Below are 27786 nucleotides of genomic sequence, written 5' to 3'. Positions count from 1 at the left end.
TAAGGGCCGCAGAGCTACAGTTTCACACAGCGAGGAGCACTCAGAGAGATGGCCTTCCATCTGCAGAAATAATGACACATTTAATCTCCAAATGTTTATTCTCAACATACTTTGTACTACCAGACATAACACCCAGCTCAGGGAATTCTGAAAACATTTTCCTTAAAGTAACACCAAGAAAACACTGCCATTATTTTAATTATATTATTAAATAGCATAAAATAAGTGGATTGCATCAGTAAGTCAAAACATAAGAGGATGTGGCTAAGCTTTATGATTACGGTCGATAAGTTCTAGTTCAGCTGAATCGCAACTAACCCTCTGGACCACTGTGAAGACAGATAGGCAAGTCAATGGAGGGAGCCATTGTTCGTATTTAATAAGAGTTTAACAATTACAGCACAACTTAAAAGTAGGTTGCCAATTAATTTTAGTATGTTAAAGGGTCCCCTCCCTTAATGTTCCCTCAGAGGTTTGAAACTGCAGCAGTGAAATATCGCTAGGAAACAGCATTTCTGTTCAGTTAGCTACTTACAGGCTGTATTTGCAGGTTCTGTTTTTAATTGGCTGGCATTTCACACAAGACCCATGGAGAAGTCATTGCAAAAACCTGCAACTCTCTAATGCAGATCTGTCACACCTAGGGCTGGCCCAAAGGAAATTAGCTCTTTGCCTGTACCCTACCCCAATAACTGGAGTGAGAAGCCTGCCAAAATCTGTGCAAGCGACCTTCTCATAATATTCTCTACTGGACTGGAGTCAAACATACATTTTCCAATTGAAATAAATGTAGCCTTTGTTTACAGATTTTCGCCAGCGGCCAGTGTTTTGCAGACTCGTCTGCTGGCCTGGTTAACTTGAGTAGGGAAACAAAGACAAGAGAGGAAACGGTTTTCTGTTACTCTTTTGTTTGTTTTGACACTTCTTTTTATGCTATCCCAAAAAATGCATTAGCAAACAGACACAAAGTTATCTGTGGCCTTCAGATGTTGAAAGTGAACAAAGCATGAACAAATGCCTCTTAACGGTTTTAGTTCTTCTGGATTCTGAGTGTATACAAAAAAAAAAAAAAGTCCTGGTGCAGCAGAAATAATTTAACCCCTAAATTCAAGATGCAATAAATCGAGCACCATAATTTAGGGTTTCAACAATTAAAAAGCTGATGTCAATGGGGGAATAAACATACTGCGGTACTGTTAATGAATTACATCCAAATACACTCCAGACTGACCTTATATGGCAAGCCTGACAATAGGCTAATGCATTCCAGCTGCATGTGAAAATGTAACTTTGAAGATTATCCCCCCCCCCCCTCCTCTTCTTCAATGCAAACCACCTGTGGTTAGAAAACAGTTTAAGAGAAACCCATGTTCTGTACTAGACTGGGGTTATATAGATTTGCACACTGCAGAAATTTGTGTAATTACAACCAAGAAAGGAAGGAGAGAAAAAAAAAAAAAAACACCCCACACACCGTGGGTCTGGACTGCATGCATGACTTAAGTGAGGAGGAGACCACAATAAGGTCAAGAAAGGGGGAAATAAAAGTGGCTGGTGTTGTGTGGTATGATCCACCACGGACACAGGACAGAATATGGCAAAGAGCCAAAACGGGCTTAAACAAAAAACGGACACAGACCAGTTCATATGGTAATGTCTTGACAACTATAGTACTGCCCAATTTCAAAAAGCAAACTGTTCTCTGTGATAACAGATCTGTTATCTTTACCACTGTTGACAAAGGCCTGCAATAAAACATTATGAGCTACAGTGAGGGAAAAAAGTATTTGATCCCCTGCTGATTTTGTACGTTTGCCCACTGACAAAGAAATGATCAGTCTATAATTTTAATGGTATGTGTATTTTAACAGAGAGAGAGAATAACAACAAAAACATCCAGAAAAACGCATTTCAAAAAAGTTATACATTGATTTGCATGTTAATGAGGGAAATAAGTATTTGACCCCTTCGACTTAGTACTTGGTGGCAAAACCCTTGTTGGCAATCACAGAGGTCAGACGTTTCCTGTAGTTGGCCACCAGGTTTGCACACATCTCAGGAGGGATTTTGTCCCACTCCTCTTTGCAGATCCTCTCCAAGTCATTAAGGTTTCGAGGCTGACGTTTGGCAACTCGAACCTTCAGCTCCCTCCACAGATTTTCTATGGGATTAAGGTCTGGAGACTGGCTAGGCCACTCCAGGACCTTAATGTGCTTCTTCTTGAGCCACTCCTTTGTTGCCTTGGCTGTGTGTTTTGGGTCATTGTCATGCTGGAATACCCATCCATGACCCATTTTCAATGCCCTGGCTGAGGGAAGATTTGACGGTACATGGCCCCGTCCATCGTCCCTTTGATGCGGTGCAGTTGTCCTGTCCCCTTAGCAGAAAAACACCCCCAAAGCATAATGTTTCCATCTCCATGTTTGACAGTGGGGATGGCCTTGTGTAGGTCTACAATCTTGTCCCTGACATCCTTGGACAGCTCTTTGGTCTTGGCCATGGTGGAGAGTTTGGAATCTGATTGATTATTTCCCTCATTAACATGCAAATCAATTTATAACTTTCGAAATGCGTTTTTCTGGATTTTTTTGTTGTTATTCTGTCTCTCACTGTTAAAATACACCTACCATTAAAATTATAGACTGATCATTTCTTTGTCAGTGGGCAAACGTACAAAATCAGCAGGGGATCAAATACTTTTTTTCCTCACCTGTACCTAGAACCACACTAGAATCCCATCCCTGCAACTTCACACACACAGACAGGGCACAGCGCATACTCCCACCACCCCACTAACCTTTCATTAGCACACCCAGTCAATGAAGAGGAGTAAACAAGTTCATAGTATTTCAAACACCAATCCGATAACAATTGAGCACGGCGGCACATGCAAAAGAACCGCTAGTACAATCTAGCACTGGACTAGGGTGGAGAAAGAAAAAAAACAGATCAAACTGTGACAGAGTGGTGGAGGGGGGTGGTGGTGGGGGGATGTTTACTAGAAAGCCAGGGCAGACATTTGTTGTTTCGAAGCCGGTTACAATTAGTGCTGGGCATTTATATGAAGATCATTGTTACCTTGGTGTCACATGATGTTTTGGAGCGGCCCGGCAGCTTTGCAGAGGGGAGAGGCTAGTGAAAGACGACGAGCCGGATGGAAACACAGACAAGGTGATGGTTCTAGCGTGTCACAGGGTCAGGCCAGAAACAAAGGACGGGAGAGTATAGCGGGCACCACTGCTGGCACTGGCTTTCAAGTAGCACTGTTCAGAGCGTGCCGTCTACAGTGTAGATGTAAACAAAAGCAAGGAATCAAAGCACAGCAACGATACCGAGTACAGCAGCATTTTATCCTCCCGTGTACAATAATGTAAATCATTAAAACTACAATTTGAGGTGACATTTGATCACAATTTGTCTTAATTTTGTGTGCTAGTTGTAAGGGGATAAATGAGGCCAATAGTTTAACGCAACTAGCAGTTTGCATGATTTGCCAGACTCATTCAACCTGATAGCTGATGCAAGCAAGAGCTACTCAGTGGGTCTCACAAGAGACTCCACATCGAGATGGCTGGTGGCAAAGACCCACAGAGAGTCATGGGCAGACTGTGACACAGAGGTGGGGGGTGGGGGTGGCGGCTCATAAATAAAGCCCATGCCCCTTTTGGAATGCAGAGTTAGAAACAATTGCCCAATGTAAATGTAGGTTTAATAGTTACAATACCAATTTGTTCAGTGTTGTGTTGGGGGGGGGGGGGGAAACAAAACATTCTTAGGTTGCCTAGTTTAGAAGGAACAGTTACTTCATTATTTCTCTTCGTGGGGGGCATGCATGAGAAATCGCAGAGAAAAAATACAATTTTCACATTCTGTGAAGACAACTGGCCACTGGGAGAAAGAAGAGCGGCACAGCTGACCTGTAACATGCATTAAACTTTAAGACCATAAAAAGGGATGACCTTAATTAGAGGCAATAGAGAAAATTTATGCTTCTGGTATACTTGTTTTTGTTCTTGTAACTTTACCTCCTTGAGTGAGGTCACTATGCTCTCATTTCATTCTTGTCTGGTGAAAATGTTTTGTGAAAAGACCTAAAAAGCTGTCCAGGATTGCTGAAAAAACTCATCTGGTTTTGCATCAAAACTGAGGTTCTTTGCCTCGATTTACACAGCATCTTCTGCGAGATTTGATCAAAATATGAAACTGCCTAGTCTTAAATAAAAGAGGCTAAGGACAGACCTAAAAATTAACTGAATGGGTTAAACTACCCATTAAACACTTTCTGCTACAGTGTATGCGTTAAAGAAGGTCTGGAATTTCATACGTCATCTCGCAGTTTGTGCACCAAAGCATTACTCTCCTGACATCTGGTAAGTCAGTTAAGAAAGTGTTGCATCACCTGCAGAGATTTTCTAAGACAGTTTCTAAAAAGTTAAACTTGAGGCTTGCGGAGTGATCTTCAGGGCTCCAGAGCAGGGACATCTTCCACAGAGAGGATAATTATGTTCATTGAGGTCGTGCTCTAAGTTTTTTTTTTTTTTTTTTTTTGCAGGAAAACAGTCATATGAGAAGGCTGAACCATTCTCCCTGCAGATGGGGCTCCTTCTCTCAGTAACAAACACCTCATTGTTACAGATACCAGCTCACTCGTCAGCCACTACAGAGCTTGATCGAAACTGTAATATAAAACAATTCAAAGGAAAGTCTTCTGTAACACAGGGTTGTGGACTGAACAAGATTGTACTCTTCTCAACACAGGATGCAATGTCCCCCAATGGGTAACTTTCCTGGTTTGTTTTAATACATAAAATGAATAACGAATACAGAGGTTTTTTTTGCTCTTCACACTACAAGACTCCTGCTGTGATACTTAAAACCCAGTTACAGGCAGGACAGGAGCTGGCAGATGGCATTAATACAACATAATCAGCTGTTATGGAATTAAAATCAAAATGCACATTGTGCTTTAAATTCCCATGACCACAATCTGCATAAGAGCCATTGAAGTACTGTACAACATAAGCGGTCTTGATGACAGTGTTAAGTCTTAAAAATTACTTTAGCTTGCACTCAGAATAACTCTGGATCTGCATCTGAGCTCATTTGGCATCCAATTCTCATCCAAGCAAGTTTATAGCGAGTAGCAAGTTCACCTCCCTCAACGATCACCCTTCAGACCAAACCCCAACCCCCCTTAGATTGACTGATGTTACATAAACTTCTCTGGGTGTACAAAAAAGAAATTTACACCACACTACAAACCACTTTTTATTGCGTAAGACTGTTCGTCACAGTCTTCCACAGTTCAGCAGTTTATTTTTGCAAATACTATATTTCAACAATGTACTTCCTCCAGTAAGCAAAGTGATAGAGTTTACAATATAATCTCATTTACACATCCTTGTTGTGGGCAAGCTCATAGACGTGAAAGCAAAGGGCACAATGCCAAAGGAACTGGTTTTGAAAAGGCTAAAATGTCTACTGTATAGATTACACTGACTACAGTCTAAAATTTTCCAAACGTTTGGTTTTAAATCAGCCTAAACAGTGCAACTTTGTCCCTGCCATGACAGCACAAGTCACAGCTCAGTCAGTACAGAGTCTCTTCCTGCATCGGACTTGGTGTCAATTCTCTGCTTTTGCTTCACTTCCTCTCAGCTAGCACATAAACAAAGAACCACGTGGACTTGGTTGTACCAGGCAGTTCAGTAGAGGTTTTTCTTTAACTGTTTAAGTGCAGTACAAGACCTGCACCACCTATACCCTCGATTTTTAAGGCATCAAAATGACTTTGCTGGTCTATAAATACTGTAGAATAGTAAAGTGACATTTAAAAACATTTAATGGGTCTTTTAATGATGCTATGCAATTACCCAACTGTAACATCAAGATGAATATATTCTGCTAGAGTGGGAAACAATGTCACAAAGCTGCTGCAGTTAGTGTGTATTGTTCTTATGCAGAAATGATTTGGAATTTAAAATTGTCCATGTACCTTTTTAGTTTTTTTGAAAGGTGAGCTAACAAATCTCATACCTTCTAACAAGTGACGTCCAGTTCTCATACACAAACAAACTATTTGCTCATTAAGTGGTTGCTGGAGCAAGCTACCAGTTAGTAAGTTGCCTGCTATGTTTATTTAAGGCTCTGCTGAACATTGACCAACATCACACACACATACACTTGTACTATTGATTTAAAAATCTCTGCACTCTAGGTTAAGTATGAAGACTACTTACAATGCCATCTCTGTTTGAGAGAGCTACAGTATTCTTTAAAAGGCACAAAAATGCATCCATAAAATACAGCAACACTAACATTCAACGCACTTATAAATATGAATGTTTCCCTTCAAAGACACTTTCTGAAGATCACATGATTTCACTCGAGGAAAACATAAGCTTTAAAATTGCAGTGAGTGTTGAGGAAAACCTGCAGAAAAAAATAAGGAAGCAGATTAACTAAGGCGCGTACTATTCAGTTTACTAAACTAAAAACACTTTTTACTAAAAACACAGATGAAGGAGGATTGCCGATTACAAGCAAAATAGCCACATTTTGTGTACAGCATCAACTGGAGTACAAACATTGGACTATCAGTATGGAGTTTCTGTACTTCAAGATAAAGCAATATTAAGACCGATAACAAAAATAAGTTCGCTTAGCTTCAACATTTCAACAAAATTGAGTCTCTTTAGACACAAGTAGTTTAATTTGTGTTGAGGTTTAGATAAAACTGGATATGTTTACTGTAAATGTCAGCACCAACACTGAACCTTATCTTGCAGTCTCTGTGTGTATTGCTGCAGATATACCTTTAATATTAGGAATGTTCTCACAGAGCAGACCTTTTGATTGCATACATTAAACAAATGCCACAAAATCTGCTTTTTGGCCATCTAAAAGCAAGAAAATCCAATTAGAACTTAGAGAAATCTACAATTATTAAGTTTGCCAATACTATAAATACCCCCAAATGTAAATCACTGTAAATCCCATTTCCATATAGGCCTACTAGTTATCAGGAGCAGACTTTCCATATTGTGGATTATATCCAGCCACACCTGTCTCAGGCACAATGACTGTTATTGTGGTTATACAAACCACATACCTGGGGCTCACAGGTATAAGCAGGTGCTCAACAGATGTCAGTTTAGTTTGTTTACAGTGGCAAGTGTTTCAGAAAATGAAAAAAAAAAAAAGCTTTTCTTGAGCAATCTGGTTTGTTTCAACAATTTATTCGGGTTTAGCTCTAAAAGTTAATCAGATATACAGCCTCATCTTCAGACAAACATAAAGCAGTTTTACACTGATCCACCGTGGCATGGCATGCGAATGGAAGACAGGGGCGATGTGAACTGATGTACCCCTTGTAACCCACATGCCAGATAGATTACTTGTGTAATATGAATATTGCACAACATATTCCAAGTATTTTTAATGAGCCTATGAGTATTCAGACTAATAACTGAATATTTGCCAGCAAGTAAACGTTGTGGTACTGTAGAAAAATCAGAACAATTCAGCAAAACAACTCTTCACCACCGAGCGGAGAGAAAGAAACCGGCTGGACAAAGATCAGGGGAGACAGACGTGCATTATAGCAAACTGAAAATCAGGCAGTGCAAAAACTGAAGGACTACAGCCTTACATTTGGAATCTGGTCAATTTCATCTTTGCCTGCTATGAGCCTCTTTTTGAAAAGAGAAGCAAGCTGACAGGACACATATGTCCATTGTCATTGTTCAAAGTGAAGCATGTGGCAAGATCAACACCATAGGCCTCCAGCTGTCTGGGTTCAAGTCAGACTTTTGGGCCTAAAGATGAATATAAATACAAGTCCATTAGTCAGATATGCTACTGACCTTTGAAAAGGTTTAAATTTGCTCTTACCCATCTCCAGGAATGAGGATTCAAACTACCGGAATTATTTTGTGTAGTTTTATTTTTTTTAAAGGATGGGGTGTACTAATGTACTACTACTACCACCACCACTTTTATTGTGAATAGTAATCTTAATAAGAAATAGTATATTACAGACATTAAAATATAGAAAAGAAGGACAATTGTATAGTGTTGCAAGAGATGGGGTAATTTATTAAAAAAAAAAAAAAAAAGTTGCTCAATGTCAGAGGACAGATGCATATTTCAGTTTTCACTGTCATGCTGGATAAGCATGAAAGCTTACTTTAAGTCCATCAGCGGGTGCAATTATGTTATTTTTATTCTCACCAGAATGACTTGCATGCAGCTTTTTCAAGGCACCCACTCCTCATCCAAAAGCATATTCAAATGTACAGGCTAGACATAAAGAGGACCTCCTGAAGCAGTAAACTCCTGAAGACGTTAAACAACTTCACTGATGCCCATGCAATTAAATTAATACTACAGAGACTGCCGAGTTCACATGACCCTTTAAATAAAGTGGCATACACTGTTGCATCATTCTATGTACATGAAAGAATTTAAATGCAGTGATGTTCATTATTTACATCAAGAGCATATAATGAAAAAGAGCACTGTCTAGATGTTCCACAGATCTCAATCTTACATTAGTGGTAATACTAACAGAATTTCACAACTGTATCTATCATTGATAGCAGTTAAAACATTGGCAAAAACTCTGGAAGAACTCAACCACAAGGACAATCATATTTATTGTTTTGTCTTGCCACCCAAATCAAACATAAGATCTTAAAATATCACCAAGAAATAAACCTGTTCCAGGTTAGAAAGACACTAGTCCAAAGAAAGTTGTGCTTCTGCAGCTTTGATAAGTCTTGAGCCCATTTATGTGGCTGGATCCACAGCTGTGCAACATATATTTAAAGCTCAAGTGTTCAACAGTCGAAAACTGGAAAATTAAAGGCCATGGGAATTTAACCACCAGTTCACCATAATAAATTAAAGCCCAGCACTAGTAGAACAAGAGCATTATTTATTTATTTTAAGAGAACAGTTTGCCCAGAGTACCAATGATTACCAGTTAATGTGTGCAGTACATGACCACAGACTGTGTTAGGAACCACATAATGCTAAGTCTTGCCAAAAGCCACTACAGGAGAATACAACAAAATAAAGAAAAGGACAAAAATATTAAACAAAAACAGATATGGTCCTTACCATAGCTCCCAGTTTAATGCAAAGAAAGATTTTGCCATTTAAACAATTTTTCACATTAAAACACTTTTCTCATCACTGATGCCAAAAATGGGTAGCCATCTTTTAATTTAAACCAATCAAGACCATACTTGAGCCACGGCACATCGAAGCCATCTCTTTGAGTTACAGGACTGACAATAGCCCTCGTGTTACAGGTTGTGAAAAAGGCTAGTTGTTGATTATATTTTTGTTGAATATTAAAAAGAGCAAGGCCTTCACTTTATAGTGCATTTGTAAACCTAATAGTTCAGGATGTGAAAAGATCACTATGAAGTGATAAGATTATGAAAGTCAATTTTGCGTCATAGCAGTTTTTACAGATCCAAAACAAGAACTCAATGCAAACCCCGTGAAACTAAATATCACACTCCTGCAGTAGATGCACAACAAAAAAAACATTTCTCTGCCACTAGAGAAATAAGATTAACAATAGAATAACTATTTTTAGGAAGTGAAATTGGTAAACCAATGATTCACTTACAGAAAAAAATAAAATAAAATAAAAGGCAAGCTGCAGCCAAGCTACAATTTTAAATGCTGTTGAACACAACTGCTAGGCAGGGGACCCGTCTACTGGGACACAAGTCTCATCGCAGCACTCGGCTCAACCTAGCCACAGGGATGGGCACTGTCAGGGAGACGGGGAAGTGCAGTGTCAGAAGAACGGACTACGAAAAGAAAAACACTACCTGAAACGTTAGACTACTGAAGAGCATGGAAGGAACCCTGTCAAAGAAAATGTATGCAATGTGTACCATGCTATAACAACGTAGAATTAAGAAGAACTTTAAATGTTAAAACAATGGCAAGACGGATTGGCAAATGGTATCTTAAACTATCTTCATGATAAAAGAAGCTGGTTCTAAGGGCAATGCCTCAGATGGCACACAATTACCCATCTCTCTTACAATTGGTATTGATTTACATATACATAGATTTACACGACACTATTAACTCCTTAAGGCTTTAAAGAAAGTGACACACTGATGCATCATGTAAGTGAATGATCCCCATTTCCATAGAATATAAGCTACAAAAGAAAGTTAAATACATATAAATCTTATAAAAACTACAAGAATTCAGCCAAAAAATTATTTGAGTCATGGAATAGGTCCAGATTAATAATCACAGTAATTTATACAGAAAAATGTGGGGCGAGATTTGGGTAAATGGTGAATGATAATATCTTATGCCAAAAACCCAGATTGGTTAATTGTAATAACCCATTTAATTCACAGCTTTTCAAATCTTTCTGCACACTTATGCCAATTTAAAATTACTTGCATCAATCTGTAGACTGTAGATTAAATGCAAAAATGACTACATCTGAACCGAACCAAAAACATCTTCTGTTTAACAGCCAGAAAAACAAGCACCAAAATGAGTACGTGTACCAAGAATATTGCAAACGTTTCTAAATTTCATGCTGACAAGGTAATGACTGCAACTGAAAAAGTGAGCTCGATTCTCAGGTTAAATTGATTAATGAAAGACTGGGGCAGAGCCAAAGAAGAAATATACATGACATTTTCTGGCACCAGACAAGTTTTATCTGGAACAAACTAAATGAGGAATCAAACAAAATCAATAGAAATTTCCCTGCATATTGATGTTGTCATTTAAAACATTTTGGTCACAAATTCTAAATGAACATGAGAGTAGGAATTGATATGCATTTTCAGCAGGTACTCTTTTTTTTTTTTTTTTTAAATGCAAGAGCGATGTTGAATTGAGTAGAAACGGATTTAGTCAGCCCTGTTAAAGAGATCTTAAATAAGTTTTGTGATTGTAAACAAATCACATTTACAAGCAAAGGAGAGCCTCCATCCAACAGGTTTTTGTGGTACCCCTCCTATCACCAATTTTGAATACCCAGACATAATTCATCCTGAATAATTAAGCAGGTGGTAAATACAGTCCTAGAAACCATTGGAGCAATCATCTGAATACCTTCGGGCAAGAATACCCTTAGTTGATTTACTTAATTGATTAATAACTCCTATGGTGTTTAGAATTATTTAGAAATTGGTGATTTAAGATGACCTATAAGATTAAGTGGATTGGGGCTCTCCACGACCAGGGTTGGAGTCCACTGTAGTAGAACATAGATTAATAAACTAGGCCTACTTATAATACATACTTACAGCATTTCACATACAAAGCATCATTTATAAAACCAATTATGTTCTGTGTTTTAAGCAGGAAAGCTACATTTTGTTCAGACCTCTGGGGGAAGCACTTTGGAGGTACCTAAACATCTCCTTTAGATGTTTAGAGGTTTTGTCTATTATTCCCTCATCATTAAAAAGTTTACTATTGCTTGGTTACAGAAAATACATGCATGGAGTCGTGCCCAACAAAAAAAAAAAAAAATTCACCTCAAAGTCACCCCTTTTTCAGAGACATGGAGGTGACCTTGGAATCTCTTCAGAAAGTTTCAGTCTTTGTCAAAATAAGCCTCCCAAGTTACTGACAGCAAATGAGGCATCATCTTAATCACTGACTCGGGGGATCTTGTGTACAACCATGTTTATCAATAACTCGGGACACTCAAGACTGCTAAATAGCAGCAGCTTCGACTGGAGGGCATAACAAATTTATCACCGTCTGGAAGCCTGACAACTAGTAGAAAACTAGATTAATCAGTTACTGCTTAGGTCGAGGGATGCTTGCTCTGGTTTATGATGTCAATGGTAAATCACATTCCACGCTGATGTTGCATTCGCTGCAGGCAATCTTTAAATCCATTGAACACAAGCAACCACAAATTAATCTAAAAAAAGCTCCAAGAAGTTTCATAAAGAGAAGAGGGGATTTCATTAATTATATTACAAGAATCAGTCTGGAAACAATAACAGAAAAAAATCTTGTTCTGATAATCTTTCGTCCTGAAAGATACTTGGAATCATTTTTAGAAACATTTGTGTAAGCCTGTCGGAACCAGATTTCATTTTGAAAATCAGTCAGTGTGATTAGGATTGAAATACCTTATTGGGCAGTTTTAAACCAGATACATAGGGAATCAGTGGAGAGTCCATTAGTCCATTTACTGTCCTTGCTTTGCTTGTATGCACAATGCTTACATTACATTCTGAATGAGCACAGTTGTAACAGTTACAACACATCATGCAAGTGGCAAAATGACCTGCTCAGAAACAAGTCTCCTGCCTTGAGAATGAATTAACTTTTAGACAACCTACATACACATTCATCAGTTGGCCTCCATTCTTCCGATTAACTTAAGAGTGAAAAAGTCCTCTCCCTAAAGCGGACAGGCAGCCTATTAACAGGAACCTTGGCCTCTTCAACTGAACCTTCTGGCACAGACTGCCAAACCCAGAACTCAAGTTTGCAACTAACCATGTTTTTACTTGCATCTACACAGTATTTTAAATGTAAGGTTGTGAGGAATATATATATATTTTTTTTATTAATCTTGGTTTCAGTTTAATTATGTAATAAATGTTTTGCTGCGGTTTTAATGTTTTACAGGCCAAATGTCATATTGGCCTCCTGCCACTCTACACTTCCTACCCAGGCCTGTAGTGACATATGACTTGAAAAGTACTGTCAGTGACAGACTAGTCATTTAAAGCAGGCTATTGTCTGCAAAATCTAAGCTCTCTAAACAATGCCCTATTAATATCCAAATGCTAACGAGGCATCAGTTCTTTAGTACAATCTGAAAGAATTACTGTGATCACATGAGTTTTATTACAAAACTTGTGGGAAGTTCAAGAAGGGACAGAAGTACACCCTGTAATACACAGACTGAAAATGATACGTTTAAGTCTGTATTCCTACACTCACACTGAACTTCATTTCCCTGACACTAAAGGTATCAGAAAATTAGTGAGACTACTTCAACACATCTCCTGCAATCAATTACTGCAATCAATAAATTCATGCACACACATCATACATATACATCTAGTTGATTTTAATCTAGTTTTTAATTCCTACATTCTTACAGTCCCAACTGACAGGGGCATTAGTACTGGACAGTATTGCCTACATCACAATAAATAAAGTGCATTGTAAAAATCTACTGGTGGTTCTGTATATTTCTCCAAGCTGGACCGGTGAAATGAAGCTGAAAACACTCAGAGTACTACGGAGGTGAAAAAAGAACCAGATACTATTTCACTCAAGAACTAGTGGAAAAAGGTCAAATCTATCATTATCAAAAGTCAAGCCTTATTTCCAAACTCCTGTAAATGTACAAGAAGCCCTGGAACACAGGTTCACGCATAAATGGATCTCAGGAAAGGCATCTGGTGAAACACTGAGGAAATAGCCAGAGGCTTCATCAAAAGCAAGGCAGTCACCAAATTTTCTTTCAAGTCCTCTACATACTATAAACCCACCATGAGGACATTAATAATTCAGCACAACCCACTTGCGCTTGGTTGATCCGCAATGAATAAACTTGCTGTGTCAGGATTTCCCACTGACTGGTCAATATCATGCAGCTTATTGGTATGATTTACGCTTCTCTTGTCAGATCATGACTTCAGAAAGTCAACGCCAAGGGAACACTTTATTAAAAAGATACATTTCTTTGCCACGCAAAAACAGAGGTGGAAATTCCAGTTCACACAACAAGCCGACTTAGAGCAGCTTGAAGCCATCAATATGTCAAAGACCAATGTGGGCCCTTCCCGAAAGTAGTATTTGAACAATGTTAGTCAATTTTCCTGAAGTTGCACTATGACAAATGTTTAAGAGCATAAAGAAAATTTAGTATACTATATCCAACTAACAGATCATATCAGTTAAAGAGTTAAATCATTAAATCAAATCTCAACCCACCATCAAACACCAAACAGAAAATCTAGGAGTTTAGGCTATATTTGTCAGAGGTTTCTTGTGTCAGGAAAGCTACCTTCCAGTACTGGGTTGTAACTTGCAACGGGCAAAGTTTGTTTAATTTGGGGCAGTGTTTTAAGGAAGCATAGGGGTGATATTTCTCCTCCCACATCGTCATAATTCCTTGTTGACGCTCAGTTCTGTAACAAACTGAACCATATTGCATAACGATTGATTGGATAACCGGTTTGGGCAGGAAGTTAGAGGGAGGGGTTGCAGTGAAAAAAAAAAACAGTCATTCATCTCATACTCAAACTGTATTTAACAAGTTTACAGATATACTCTTAATATATAATATTATAATATAGAAAAGTGCATCATGCACTTGTATGTTATTATGTCTGAAATTCTGAAGTTTAAAAACTTTGAAAGTCCTGACATTTGAGATTATGGAATAAAAATACAAATGTAATTTCAAACACTAAACAAACCTAGTTGGGCAGGGGGTCCTTGCTCTGCTTATCTTTAGTTGGACAGAGGTGGCAGACTACCCAAGGGTGTGCCTTGCTTTCCTTGTTTCTTATTCACCTGATGTGCTGCTTGTTAAAAAACAAACTAATTATTAAGATTAACTGAAGGAAGAAAATCCTATAAATAATAAATACACATTCATATTCTGACCATAAGAAAGTACATTGGACTATTAACTTTAAAAATCAGTCACATGGTTAGCTTGCTTATCACAATCATTACAACTGTTTAAATTACTTTCATTAATTCTTAGAATAAATCTTTTTTTTTGTTTTCTCTTTTCTAATCGTGAACAAAAACAAAAACCCTCTTAATTTCAAAATAATTGAATCTAAGCATGTTTCGGCGCAGAGGTTTGTTCTTTCTAAAAACAATCAGTGATGTTTAATATACAGCTCACACACTGCTGTACAATGACAATCATATTGTTTACAAACTTTATTCTCACAGCTTCATTGTATAAAGGAAGTAATTAAGGCTCAAACCTTGATAAACAGCTTTAGTTGCTTACTTTACTGCAAGTGAATCTGTGAATTTAAGAAATAGCCCACGTGTTTTACATTCAGTTAATAATTACTATTAGTAAATACTTATGAAAATTAAGTTTTATACACATTTAAAACAATGTATAGGCTGGTGTCTAATGTGAAAAATGAGAAACACCAGAACTGAGCACACTTTCAGTAATGTTTTTTTTTTTTTTTTTTTGAGAGAGAGTTTGTGCTACCAATTTACATTTTAGCCACAGGCTGTATTTGACCTGGTATGAAAAGGAAAAGTTTGACACACCCAATCAAATATTAGTGTCTCCCTTCAGCTTTAGGACTAAAAATCAAGACAAGTCACTCCAAGAAGTTTGATTCACATCACAGGTGGGTCATTCTGCCTGACAAGCCTGAGCAATTTGAAAACAAGTTAAAGCAGATGATGTCTATTTAAATAAACAGGTTTTAACCGTTATCATTTTTATGCACATTCTTCCAAAGATAAAGGGAGAGGGAGAGAATGCATTTATTGTCCAACTGGTTCCATATCATGAACATTTAAGAATAAATTTACAATATACACATACATTTCTTTACCAAACTATATTAAAAACCTCAGGAAAAACATGAATGTGTATACATTTATAAAACCTAATAACATTATCCAATTTTATAAATAATTAGGTTTAGGGAAATTGCTTTCAACACAACTGTACGATTGACACTCCCACTATTCAACATTGCTAAAAGTTTGTTAATTTGCCTCTTTTTCCAACATGTCATGCCAAAGATTAAAAAACAGATCTTCCAATAAAAGAATATGAATATGTGGCTAATACAATCCCCCCCGAAAGATTAATAGGAGCTTATGTCATTTCAGGATATTGTTTTGAAACTTCTCTGTAAATTAGTCAGTGGACATAGAACTGACCCAGAAAAAGCATGCAACAAACACAGGATCCCCCTCTGTTACACCTGAGCATTGCCTTCCCTGGACATGCTCTTTCAGGGGCTGAACACTATCCAGCATCTGAAATGAATCCTTAGTGGCTTAAAATCCTAAAGCTCAGCTCAGCATTAAATCAAACACTGAGAGCCCCAACCTCACTCAAGACCATTCCCATGCTTTCAGTCACGTTCAACACCTAGGTGGAGATTGCACAACATCTGGAAGAAATGTTCAGTTCCTCAAAGCATTGTCTGACTTTTCTGAAATTAACAGAAGGAGACGCATACTGAAGTATTGTAGCAAACCCCAAAGTAAAGCTTACACACATCACTCCACGTCCTATCAGAAAAATGCATTAATTTTCTCATGAGCTCTATTGTCATGTGGGTTTCTTTTTTCCTAAATTACATCTTTCACAGAAATCAGAGATTAAATTAAATTCTGACTTTATTCCTACATTACTTGTAATCCGAGAAAATTGACCAGATTTACACTTTTACTCACTAGACTCGTGTCATAACCAGTTGACCCAACCTAAATGAAGGTCAAAATCAAGCAACAGGGCATGAGATGTATTCCAGTATTCCAAGAACTGAAGACTAATGACTGCCATTTGTATGACCTTACTGATTCAGGGAACTTCCTTAAATGTTCACTTCTCTTAAACTACACATTCAGTCACTTTAATTTTTTTATTATCCATTTAAATTTCCTGGAACAGAATTGGGCAGACGCAAATGAGATTGACAACTTGCACAAAGGAGTGAGAATTAACACTAAAGGGAAGTGGTCTTGGGCAGCAAGGTGGCCCAGTGGTTAGTGCTGCTGCCTCACAGCTCTAGACATGCAGGTTAGGTTGATTGGTCTCTCTAAATTGGTGTGTGTGTGTCCAGCAATGGAATGGCATCCCATCCTGGGTGTATTCCTGCCTTGCGCCCTATGCCTGCCAGGATCGGCTCCGGCTTCCCTGTGACCCTCACCAGGATAAGCGGTTTTGAAGATGGATGGGTGGGAAGTGGTCTCACATTTTTATTCAGGTGGCTATATGAAGACTGGAGAGCTCCCCGAGACCATGCTTCTAAAATGGGCATCAACCTGCTCTCATGATAATTATTACATGGATGAAATAGTGCACAGCTGTGTGAAAGGGGAGAGCTGAACACAACATTGTGATAACCTTGAACCTCCTCTCTGGGGAGCACCACATTTCCTCAGTAATACGGTGAGCTCGGAGCTCCAGGAGGGTCCCGCAGTGTCTGCACACGGTCCTTCTCTTTTCACCAAGTCTTCCACAAATATAATGATGCTAAATTATATTTTTTTAGTTGTGGATTTTATGGAGGGGGAACAAAATGTTGTAAGTTAATGGAAAATAAGTGCAATGGTGTTGTAGATTTCTTAGATCTTGTTCACAGAGATATTACATAAAACTTCCAAGCATTCAATTAAAAAAGCCCAAATGAGTTAACTTTTGCACATTTAAGACAGAAGCACTGGATTCAACACCAACACCATCATCTTCAACAACAAATACACTATTCATTAGGTCACACTGCATTTCCAAACCGTTCACTCGCCAGCATCCTGCGAGAGTTTCACTTTACAATAAAACGTGCCGGGTGTAATGTAGGCTAAAAACTAATCTGTCCAACTATTGTGGAACATCTGCAGCCACAAAAACAATTTGTCAGACATTGTTCGACATACACCTAGTTCCTGTGTTTTGTATAAATAGATGTTTGAGGAAACCATAAAGGAGGGAATTCCTGAACTAGAATCAAAGAGGAGAACTGACAAAAGATGAATGGGTTTCAGTAGCATTGAGGGTGTTTACTGGTCAATTCAGCCATTGATCATAACTCAAATAAATGGTTATGAAAAAGACAGGGATGTTTCTATTCATCTTATTTTATTCTGTGTAACAACTATTCATGACAGAAGAAACTAAAGATGTGGCTGTAATAACTGTTTGATTGATATTTCTCAATATTACGAATAACCATACAGATTAAAATAGTAAATTAGAAAAAAAAAAATTATGAAGCAGTAAAGGGACATGCATGTGTGGTGGGGATCAGTTTCACACTATGCTGGAAATGCATGCAGTCAAGACCATGGTTATTTGTTTATAAAGAAATATATTGAGTAAATAATGCGTTTAGGCAAGTTCTACCTTCCTTGTAAACATATACCATTGTATAGAGTATAATACTCAATTGATCTGGCGTGTAGAAACATTGAGGCGCCTGTTCAAAATGCCAGCAGCTCCATTTCTCTCCGTGCGCCTGAAGCCCAGGTGCATTTGGCACGTCATTGAGCTGTACCGGCGACAGCGCGTCTCCTCCGCCGTCCACCCATCCCTGCACAGCAGCCTCTCCGCGCAGCAGACCTCTGCCGGGACGCACCACTTCCGCAGACATGTGCCTTGATGTCGGCATTTAGCCCACCGTCGCAGCATTACACAAAAGAGCAGGCATACAGATATTTGGAGTAATAACTTATTCCTAGGCATGGCTTGGCACTGGACTTTTTGTTTTTAAAGATATAAACGCCCCCAAATGCAAGCATGCGTCTCTCACACACAGGCGTGCTGACTAACGCAGGGTTCCTGGTATTTCAATATTTGTGACACTGTAGCTTATCCGGCTCATGCATGCTCTGTGTGCAGCCTCTGCTTGTAACACGTTATCTTGCCCGGCTCATGCATGCTCTGTCACATGTATGAACTCTGTTTTTAACACTTTACCTTATCCAGCTCGTCGTGCAGCTCGGCCAGGCTGGGTCTGATCAGCTTCTCCCCCAGGGGCGCCGCGGTCTGCCGGTAGAAGTCAATGTTGGGCACCGCATCGATGGTGTTGTGCCCAAACGTCCTCAGGTAGTAGGTGTTGGTGTGGGTGTCGTAGTAATAGTGGTGGTGGCCTCCGGTGGACGAGTGCAGGCTGCCCTCGCTCATCACCGTGTCCCCATTCTGCATCCCATCGGCGGGCAGCACCGCGTCCGGCGGGGTTACGGCCCCACTCGGGTCCACGAAGTTCACTACTCGGAACCTGCCTTTCGCCTCCTCCGCCTGCTCGGCCGCCTTCCCCCCGGTTTTGTCGCCTGATGCTTGCGTGCCTCCCGCTTTGCCTCCCTCGGGAGAGTCCCCCCCGGCGGTGCCACCGGCAGCCTCGGCCACCAAGTCCACCTGAAAGCGACTCTGGCTCGGCGTGGGACCGGTGAGCTTCAGCCCGGAGTCGGCGGACAGCCCTTCCTGGCCGGAGCAGCTCGGAGTTGCCGGGACGGCCAGGGCAGCCGGGGGCTTCTCCCCAGCAGCGGGAGAAGTGGACGCTGATGGCGCGGACATGGCAAGTACAGCCGGTGAATAATGATGAAGCGCAGTCCTTTTAAAAGGGCACAGCGCGCTTTATCTGCCTCCACTGGTACTCGGCCACGAGTGCCCAAATTGTGCCTCCCCTGCCGGCTTCAGTGGATGCCAACCACGAAACGTCCAGAGAGACACGCACTGCTCGGTCCAATCAGGGAGCCACTGGATGCAGGGTGGGAAAAAAAGAAAGGGAAAAAGAAGGAAAACGCAGCGGAGAGAGAAGGCGTGTGCTCCGGCCAGACTACAGCGCCGTCACTCGCTATGCGGATGTGCGGGCAAAGCAGCTCTTTTCTGAGGGAAATCAGCAACAACTTTCCCCTGTGTCGCGTTGGAACAAAGCCCCCAAGCTGAGCGCGGTGCCGCCGCTTCCAGGCCCCTGTGTGTGATGCACAAAGCGTGTCCACCGCAGCGGAGTTTAGGCGTGTTATTGTATCCGCGGCCAGGATGCTCACCACGTACTGCCGCAACTCCTCCTACACTCGCTGTGCTCCCTCGCCGCTATATACACACCGCAGCCCGGCAGCGCCAGGGGCGGGAACTGCGCGCCCGGAAACCTCGCGAGAGCCGGCAGCTTCAGGAGCAAACCACGCCCCTCCGAGAGTGGAGATAAGGGGGAGGGCGTGTCTTTCCGTCATTAATATAAAGGAGAGGGATGGACACGGAGCCTGTTCTGCGCAGATCTGCAGAATCCCGCCGCTTCCATTGGTGGAGCAGCGCAGACCCGCACAGAACTGCAGACATCTGCGCTACACGACCACGACCAGTATAAATGGTCTTTGTTTTCTGACTGCATAAGCAGGAGGATGAGCGATATACCTGCAGCGAGGTGCGATAAGGAAATCCGTGCATTGTTTGCATAAGTAGTTCATTGTTAAAACAGCTTTTAAATATAGGTAGGATTGTCTTTTCAGTTGGAAATTACTTCTCTTACAATATATAATGTAACTTATTGTACATGACCAAATGTAGTTAAATGTTGCCAGTGTGGTTCAAAGTTGAGCCTTAACTCACTGCCTTAATCCGACCTGATTTAATTTTATGGAAAATGAAAAATTGAAAAAAACATTTTTACTGAATAACCAGCATTTTTTACACTTTTAAAATGTAAAGGTAAGACGTTGGGAGAATGCTTGTTTAAGCAAGTGAAGTTTCACCATAATTACTATGTTTCACTAGAATCATATATCAGGATCTATAATGTACATTATATATCAATTTAGTTGAAAGCTTTTGTTGGAGTGACATTTTCATATTGTGCTATTTATTGAATGACTGATTGTGGTAATATAACCTATGGAGAGGTATATATAACGAGAAACACCAATAGAGTCCTTAATAATGGCAACTAAGTGTGGCACCACCTAACCACAGTTTTGTGGAAATGCATGAAATTGGCGTCCAACCATTGATTCTTGCACTTTTGTGCTGCCCAGCCAATCTCAAATGTTGATGAATGTGTTATGTGTCACACATGTTAAAGCGTCGGTGTGTATTATGTCTTAAAAATCGTATTTTGGTATTTAAGCTAGGAGTTCCTAACATGAAGTATTGGAATATTGTTCATTCAAATACATTAATGGAACAACAAGGCAATCATTTACCAAATTAACCCCGAAAGATGACTTTTTTTCTTCTTCTTCACAGGTTATTTTGTTGATTTGTTTCTTCAGTATGTATGGTATTTTATTATTAATAATATATTTCATATGAGAGACAGATATAATTCATGTGGAGCTCTCTGTAATTGCGATGACCTAGATTAATATACAGAGTTCCTTGAAGATAAATGCAGCATTAATATCAGAACCAAGACTTTAGTACAAAATAATAACCATCACATTTGGCCACAAGATGAAATCGCAAGAATGCAGACATTGTCAAGTTCTTTTTTTAAGGATAGGAGTGAATAGAATCAACACAATTGACACACAGCAGATATTCAATACTTGAATTTTCAATCTTTGAAATTCTATGGGATTAACATTTCTATACATACATTTATCAATATGTTCCATACAAACATTTTAATGTATGTGAAGCACAGACAGACCATTTTTTTAAACCAGTGATTAATGCCAGTTATGTCACTTTACTTTAACTCTACATGTCTTCAACTTCACTCCAATAACCTAGCTGAGATATAACTTCTCGATTTGAGAGGTGTTATAGGGATGGGGTCAAAGTTGAGCATTGTGTAAAAATCAGCAGGGGTAAGACTACTTTACTTTCTGGCTTGCTGTCAGGATTTCTGTGCAAATTTACACTGCTTCATTAATTCCTGATTCCCTAATCCTATTAAACAAAGTCATCAACATGAAGCCACAGAGGTAGCATATCATGAAGAACATTATGTTTCTTCAGGTTGTCTGAACACTGGGATAAATCTGTTTTTGTATTATTCCATAAATATATTCATATATACAAAGGTTTAAAACTGACAATCATCTGCTTTGAGAAAAACAAATCCTGTGCTTCTTTCTTCTTAAAAAAAATACAAAATTGATGGAATAGAACACATACAGTACTTATTCCATCCTACTAACACATATAAACCAATCATGTTGGTGAATATCCTAGTTACACTTTAATTTGATGCATGTTCTAACTTGGTGCTATTTCAGTTCAATCATTCTGGAGGAAATAAAAATTAAGAAATATATCTTAGCAACTACTGTTACAATAGTAAATATTTAATGTGTTTTTATGTGTTTGTATTTAATGAGTTTTAAAATGTGCAAATGATGGTATATTGTTATTAGTATTTTTATTATCCTGGATTAATACAATTATACTGAAAAACCCTATTGTAACATATTGACATGTATAACTGAGATCATACCCAGCTTTAATGAAGTAATGAAAGGTGATAGATATGTTTCAAGTTGTGATAATACTTGTGTCCGGCAGTATTTTTGAAACAACAGGACGTTATTTTGCAAGTTAAACAATACTACTGGATTTAAGGCATAAAGCAGTTTCATCTGCTTATCTGGGGTCAGAATAGTGTGTCAGATAAGGACTGTTATCCTTACTGAATCCTCTGCAAACATGACCTAGAAATAAACCAAAGTATTGTCATTACAAACATTTAACAAACTTCTGCTTGGGTGGTTTATCCACTTACTACCTACTAATCTCCCTGGATTCTCTGGAGTTACATCCAGTCTTGTACAAACCTGTTTAGTTTAATTATATATATTAGTTTATTTATTTTTCGGGGGCAATGATATTTAAGATAAAACATTAAAACAAAATCTTGCCCTATTGCCATTTTTGTCTAATTGAAAGAAATAGGGGAGTTCTGATTAATCTGTTTGTAATCCCAGGATAATTGGGAAAAACTGGTGAAAAACACTCACTAATCAACAATGGCTGCTGTTAGGGCTAATATTTAAGCTTGTAACCTCCCATTTCTGTTTCAAGTGGATGTGAGTGACAACTTACATTACTATATATGTATTTGATACTTTAAATGGAATTGGAACACCAGAGGTTTCAGGTGATAAGTAACATACATCAATTAAGGCAAGCAGAGCCCCAAATTCTTTGAAAGTTTGCCATTTTATTATTTAAAAAACAACAAGTATATATGTGCGTATGTGTGTGTATGTTTTTGCATGCATGTGTATGTGCGTGTTTGTCTGTGTGCATGCGTGTGTTTTTCTATAAAGAGTATTAAGGATGTAGTTAAACAGGTTTTAGAACGTGTCACTTCATGCATTAAATCAGAGTCAGATTTAAGATCCCAAATGGTAAGAAAAGTTTGAGTTTAAATGACTGCTAACATTTGGACTGGCTCTCTTGTTCTCTGTGGTCCTGTGGAATGTCTGTCCAGACCTCTGCCTGGCTACTGCTGACCACCCCCACATGCTTTATGTTTTACACACTATCTGAACACCATGCAAACAGCCCTAGACATCTTTACTTTTTTTTTAAATACCTCAAAATATAAATATCTAACGTTCTTGCTTTGCTTCAGGGGTGCTTCAGAATTGCAATAGAGGTAATTACTTGGATTGAATGTGCAGTCACTCCACAGAAATGTAATGTTTAATCAGGTAATTTCTCCTAGGACACCTGCATCTTAACATTACATACTGTAAGTAATTCATGCCACTTGCTTTTAGCTTTTAGTTTCCTAACAGATTGTTATTGTACTTTTGGAATGTATTGCACAACAATTTCCACTAAAACAGATTGGAAATCAATATCTGACATCATACTTTGGATATTTGTAAAATAATTAGACATTCATTTTTTACAACCAAATACATTTGTAGTGGTGTAACAATACGTACAAGGTTTTCCTCTCTTATTTAATAAATTAGATGTTTGAGATTATAAATTAATATTTTTTGATGGAACATTCTAGAAATGGGGGACATGAGACAAATTAAACATAAAAATAATTGGCAAATTCTTTATTATTCACTGGTAACATGTAATACTTGGATGACCATAGAGGTCTTTAATACATGGGATTCTCAGTTCAACTATGTATCCATTATGCCATGTCTAATTTAAATGTTAAGCAGCACCTTGTACAGTAGTCAATGTAATTTAGGAAAGGAGCTAGTGTTTGGAAGATTCTTTCCTTTTATTTATTTTTCACACTTCTGCTTAGTTTATAATTGACCCATTATTGATCTCAATGTCTTAAATGATACATCTTTTAAAACAGTAAAAAAATACACATTGTTCTTGTCTTTCTTATTTATACCAGCAGCAGCAGCAACTGCTGCATAAATAGTTAATTTTTGTAATGATAATCAGGATTATAGTAATTCACTTTTACATATTTTCTAGGAGGAATAGAACATGTATTTAATATATTATTACTTAAGTGACATATATGGGAAAAGACTTATTCACACATATTATTTCACCAATGAAGTAATTAAAGTAAACAACCGTTACAGTTGCACTGCAATTGCCAGTCTGACTATAATTCACAGAATAAAGAGTTTAACAGTACAGGTTTTTTTCTCTCTTGCATAATTATTATTACATCCACTGGTTCACAGACCGCTGCTCTCAACATCTAATCCCCTGACCCTTTTCTCAAGTTTATTTTTCCAATTAGACATGAATTGAATTGACTGCTATAATCTACACACTTTAAATATAAATGTTTCTTCACAATCTTCCATTTATTTATTTATTTATTTATTTATTTATTTATTTTAAGATATTGTAGGTAATGGTTGTCTGACAGTCCCAGTAAGTTTGAAAATTTGATAGCTCACATTGGTTGGATAATCTACCTTTTGCTCACTGGATACAATTAAACACTGTTTTTCTAATCCAGATACAGTTTGATGAGGAATTTGCAAGAATCTATGATAGAGGATATATACACTCACCTAAAGGATTATTAGGAACACCATACTAATGATGGAGATTTGTGGGATGCACATCCAGGGCACGAAGCTCCCGTTCCACCACATCCCAAAGATGCTCTATTGGGTTGAGATCTGGTGACTGTGGGGGCCAGTTTAGTACAGTGAACTCATTGTCATGTTCAAGAAACCAATTTGAAATGATTCAACTTTGTGACATGGTGCATTATCCTGCTGGAAGTAGCCATCAGAGGATGGGTACATGGTGGTCATAAAGGGATGGACATGGTCAGAAACAATGCTCAGGTAGGCCGTGGCATTTAAACGATGCCCAATTGGCACTAAGGGGCCTAAAGTGTGCCAAGAAAACATCCCCCACACCATTACACCACCACCACCAGCCTGCACAGTGGTAACAAGGCATGATGGATCCATGTTCTCATTCTGTTTACGCCAAATTCTGACTCTACCATCTGAATGTCTCAACAGAAATCGAGACTCATCAGACCAGGCAACATTTTTCCAGTCTTCAACTGTCCAGTTTTGGTGAGCTTGTGCAAATTGTAGCCTCTTTTTCCTATTTGTAGTGGAGATGAGTGGTACCCGGTGGGGTCTTCTGCTGTTGTAGCCTATCCGCCTCAAGCTTGTACGTGTTGTGGCTTCACAAATGCTTTGCTGCATACCTCGGTTGTAACGAGTGGTTATTTCAGTCAAAGTTGCTCTTCTATCAGCTTGAATCAGTCGGCCCATTCTCCTCTGACCTCTAGCATCAACAAGGCATTTTCGCCCACAGGACTGCCGCATACTGGATGTTTTTCCCTTTTCACACCATTCTTTGTAAACCCTAGAAATGGTTGTGTGTGAAAATCCCAGTAACTGAGCAGATTGTGAAATACTCAGACCGGCCCGTCTGGCACCAACAACCATGCCACGCTCAAAATTGCTTAAATCACCTTTCTTTCCCATGCAGACATTCAGTTTGGAGTTCAGGAGATTGTCTTGACCAGGACCACACCCCTAAATGCATTGAAGCAACTGCCATGTGATTGGTTGGTTAGATAATTGCATTAATGAGAAATTGAACAGGTGTTCCTAATAATCCTTTAGGTGAGTGTATAGAGAGAGTGTAGGAGGTATGGTAAATAAAAAATAAATCCTCTCAAATTGTGAAAAAATAAAAAATCTTCCTTTTTTTGGAATCTTCCTTTTTCATGGCATGTCCATTTTGAAAGCAGTTCATTTTGGCAGATCGATATATACTCACACAACACAATAAAACACTTATCCTTCACCCACAAGTTACCAATGAGTTCATTAACAATCAGCATGAGCGTGGCACATTAATTATTTTATTTGATGAATAAGGTCCTGATGCCAGGAATGGATTTAGATATTTAAAAGTTAACAATAAGTAAATTAGCCTAATTTGGACATCTGTCACCTACAGTCTTACTTTAAGTATTGCCGTCTGATGAAGTTTCAGTGTCTTACCAATCATGAAAAAGCTGCCTTTGCTAAGTGATAAAGTAAATACCTATCCAGTCACTGAGCCATGAAGGCTCTCTCAGGTGAGACTTGCAAAGTAAATGGACAAGAGATAAACACTTCTTCTGAATAAATCATGAGGACCCCAGTTACTTGTACGAGTAACTGCAGGCAAGGAAGGCAGCCAAGCAGTGACCTATAAACTTTCAACAAAGCAGCTTTGTAAGAGTATCCCCTATCTGTTCTACAAACAATGTCAGGTCATAGCATCTTGTTCTGATATTACACACGTCTGGTTTTACTACTGCTTCTTCTACACAGCAGGGCAACAGTAGGTCTTGTGTAAGACAAGGCCATTTATCACACATACAGTTACCAGCAAAGCGAAGAGCAACTCCATAAAAAATAGTTTAAACAATTTTCCATTCTTGAAAATAATAAAATACCTGTTTGGTACTTTGGCAGACAGTATTCCTTCAGTCACTATAACAAAAACCCTTTACCCTGTCAAATATATGTGACCTGAGATGGATAAAAATAAATATCTTTAAACAGGAGGAATGCAAAATCTTCCCTAGAAAGCTAGGTCTTAGTGGAAATGTGTTATATTGTTATATATCCCATTAACTTCAATGATTTTAAAACCTTTTGAAACAGCTGTTAAAGGGTTTTCAGTCTGTCATAAAATTTTTGTTAATCTTTGGTCTAAGTACACTTTGGAGCCATTTGTCCTACTTGAATACACTTAAATTGCTCTTAAAATACCACTGCTACTCGCGGGAGATCACAGTGTGTTCCCAGGCCTTTTGTAGTAGTCTTAACACAGGACACTGACCTTCATTGGCTCTTCAATCATTAGATTACGTTTTTAATCAGTTGCAGGTTGCCCGGCTATCCCAGGGCTCCCGAAGGAACACATTTACCAATAATATAGCAGTAGCCGAAGGTAACAGCAGGAAGATATATTCATAAACCATTATTAACATAGAACCAGTTACCGATATTTGGGTGCTCCTCTGAGAATTTAATAAACATCAGTACTCCTACCAGACACTCTTTGTAGATCCACTTAGCTCGACCTTTACAGTTAAATTACACATTGACATTTGTTCACCTTTGCATCTCCCTGAAATCTCCATAGCTTCCAGACCATTAGTCTCTCCTCTCCGTCAGTGTCTGAAGTACCACAGACATGGCAAAATGAAGCCGTCATGTTACATTTACAGCTCATAATTAAGTGCTACCAGTTACTATGACAGAATAATTAGGAGCCTCAAAACTGGCTTGACTGAGCTGGACAGCTCAAATGGTTTGTCATACACTTGTAAGGCAGTGTCAGTTATGACGATCGGTGAAAGTGTAACACCAGGGGCTGCTGGAATTTTGAGACCTTCTGTGTGGTTCTGCAGCAGATGCAGAGTTTTCAAGTTTTGCATCTCAGTTTTGACTTTCATTTCAGACATTTCATAGATTTATGTTTGTTTTCAAAGATGGGGCACATTTTCAATTCACTAAAAATATTAAAAATGTACATAAACACAAAGGCTTAAACTGGCAATCATATTTAGCAGTTTCAGACTCTGCATCTCCTATGTTTTAGGAAAACTATAAGGAAGATTTGAAGAAAAGGATTTAAGTGCTGTAAACCAAATAGAATATATA

The 27786-nt window shown here is 38.7% G+C and overlaps 1 protein-coding gene across 2 annotated transcripts in view; it reads right to left on the bottom strand.

The window, feature by feature from the left end:
* slc12a2 (solute carrier family 12 member 2) overlaps positions 1-19786 on the bottom strand; it is a 74402-nt gene extending 54616 nt beyond the window's left edge. For both annotated transcript variants that reach the window (XM_066711361.1, XM_066711362.1), the window contains exon 1: positions 18683-19786. In XM_066711361.1, the coding sequence (XP_066567458.1) occupies positions 18683-19279 (597 nt within the window). In that variant the 5' untranslated portion in view covers positions 19280-19786. The remainder of the gene's footprint in view (positions 1-18682) is intronic.
* Between the last annotated feature and the right edge of the window lie 8000 nt (positions 19787-27786).

Source organism: Amia ocellicauda, chromosome 8, assembly GCF_036373705.1.
Source record: "Amia ocellicauda isolate fAmiCal2 chromosome 8, fAmiCal2.hap1, whole genome shotgun sequence".
Lineage (NCBI taxonomy): Eukaryota > Metazoa > Chordata > Actinopteri > Amiiformes > Amiidae > Amia > Amia ocellicauda.
The sequence above is the reverse complement of the archived record's forward strand: the minus strand, read 5'-3'. Positions and strand labels throughout refer to the sequence as shown.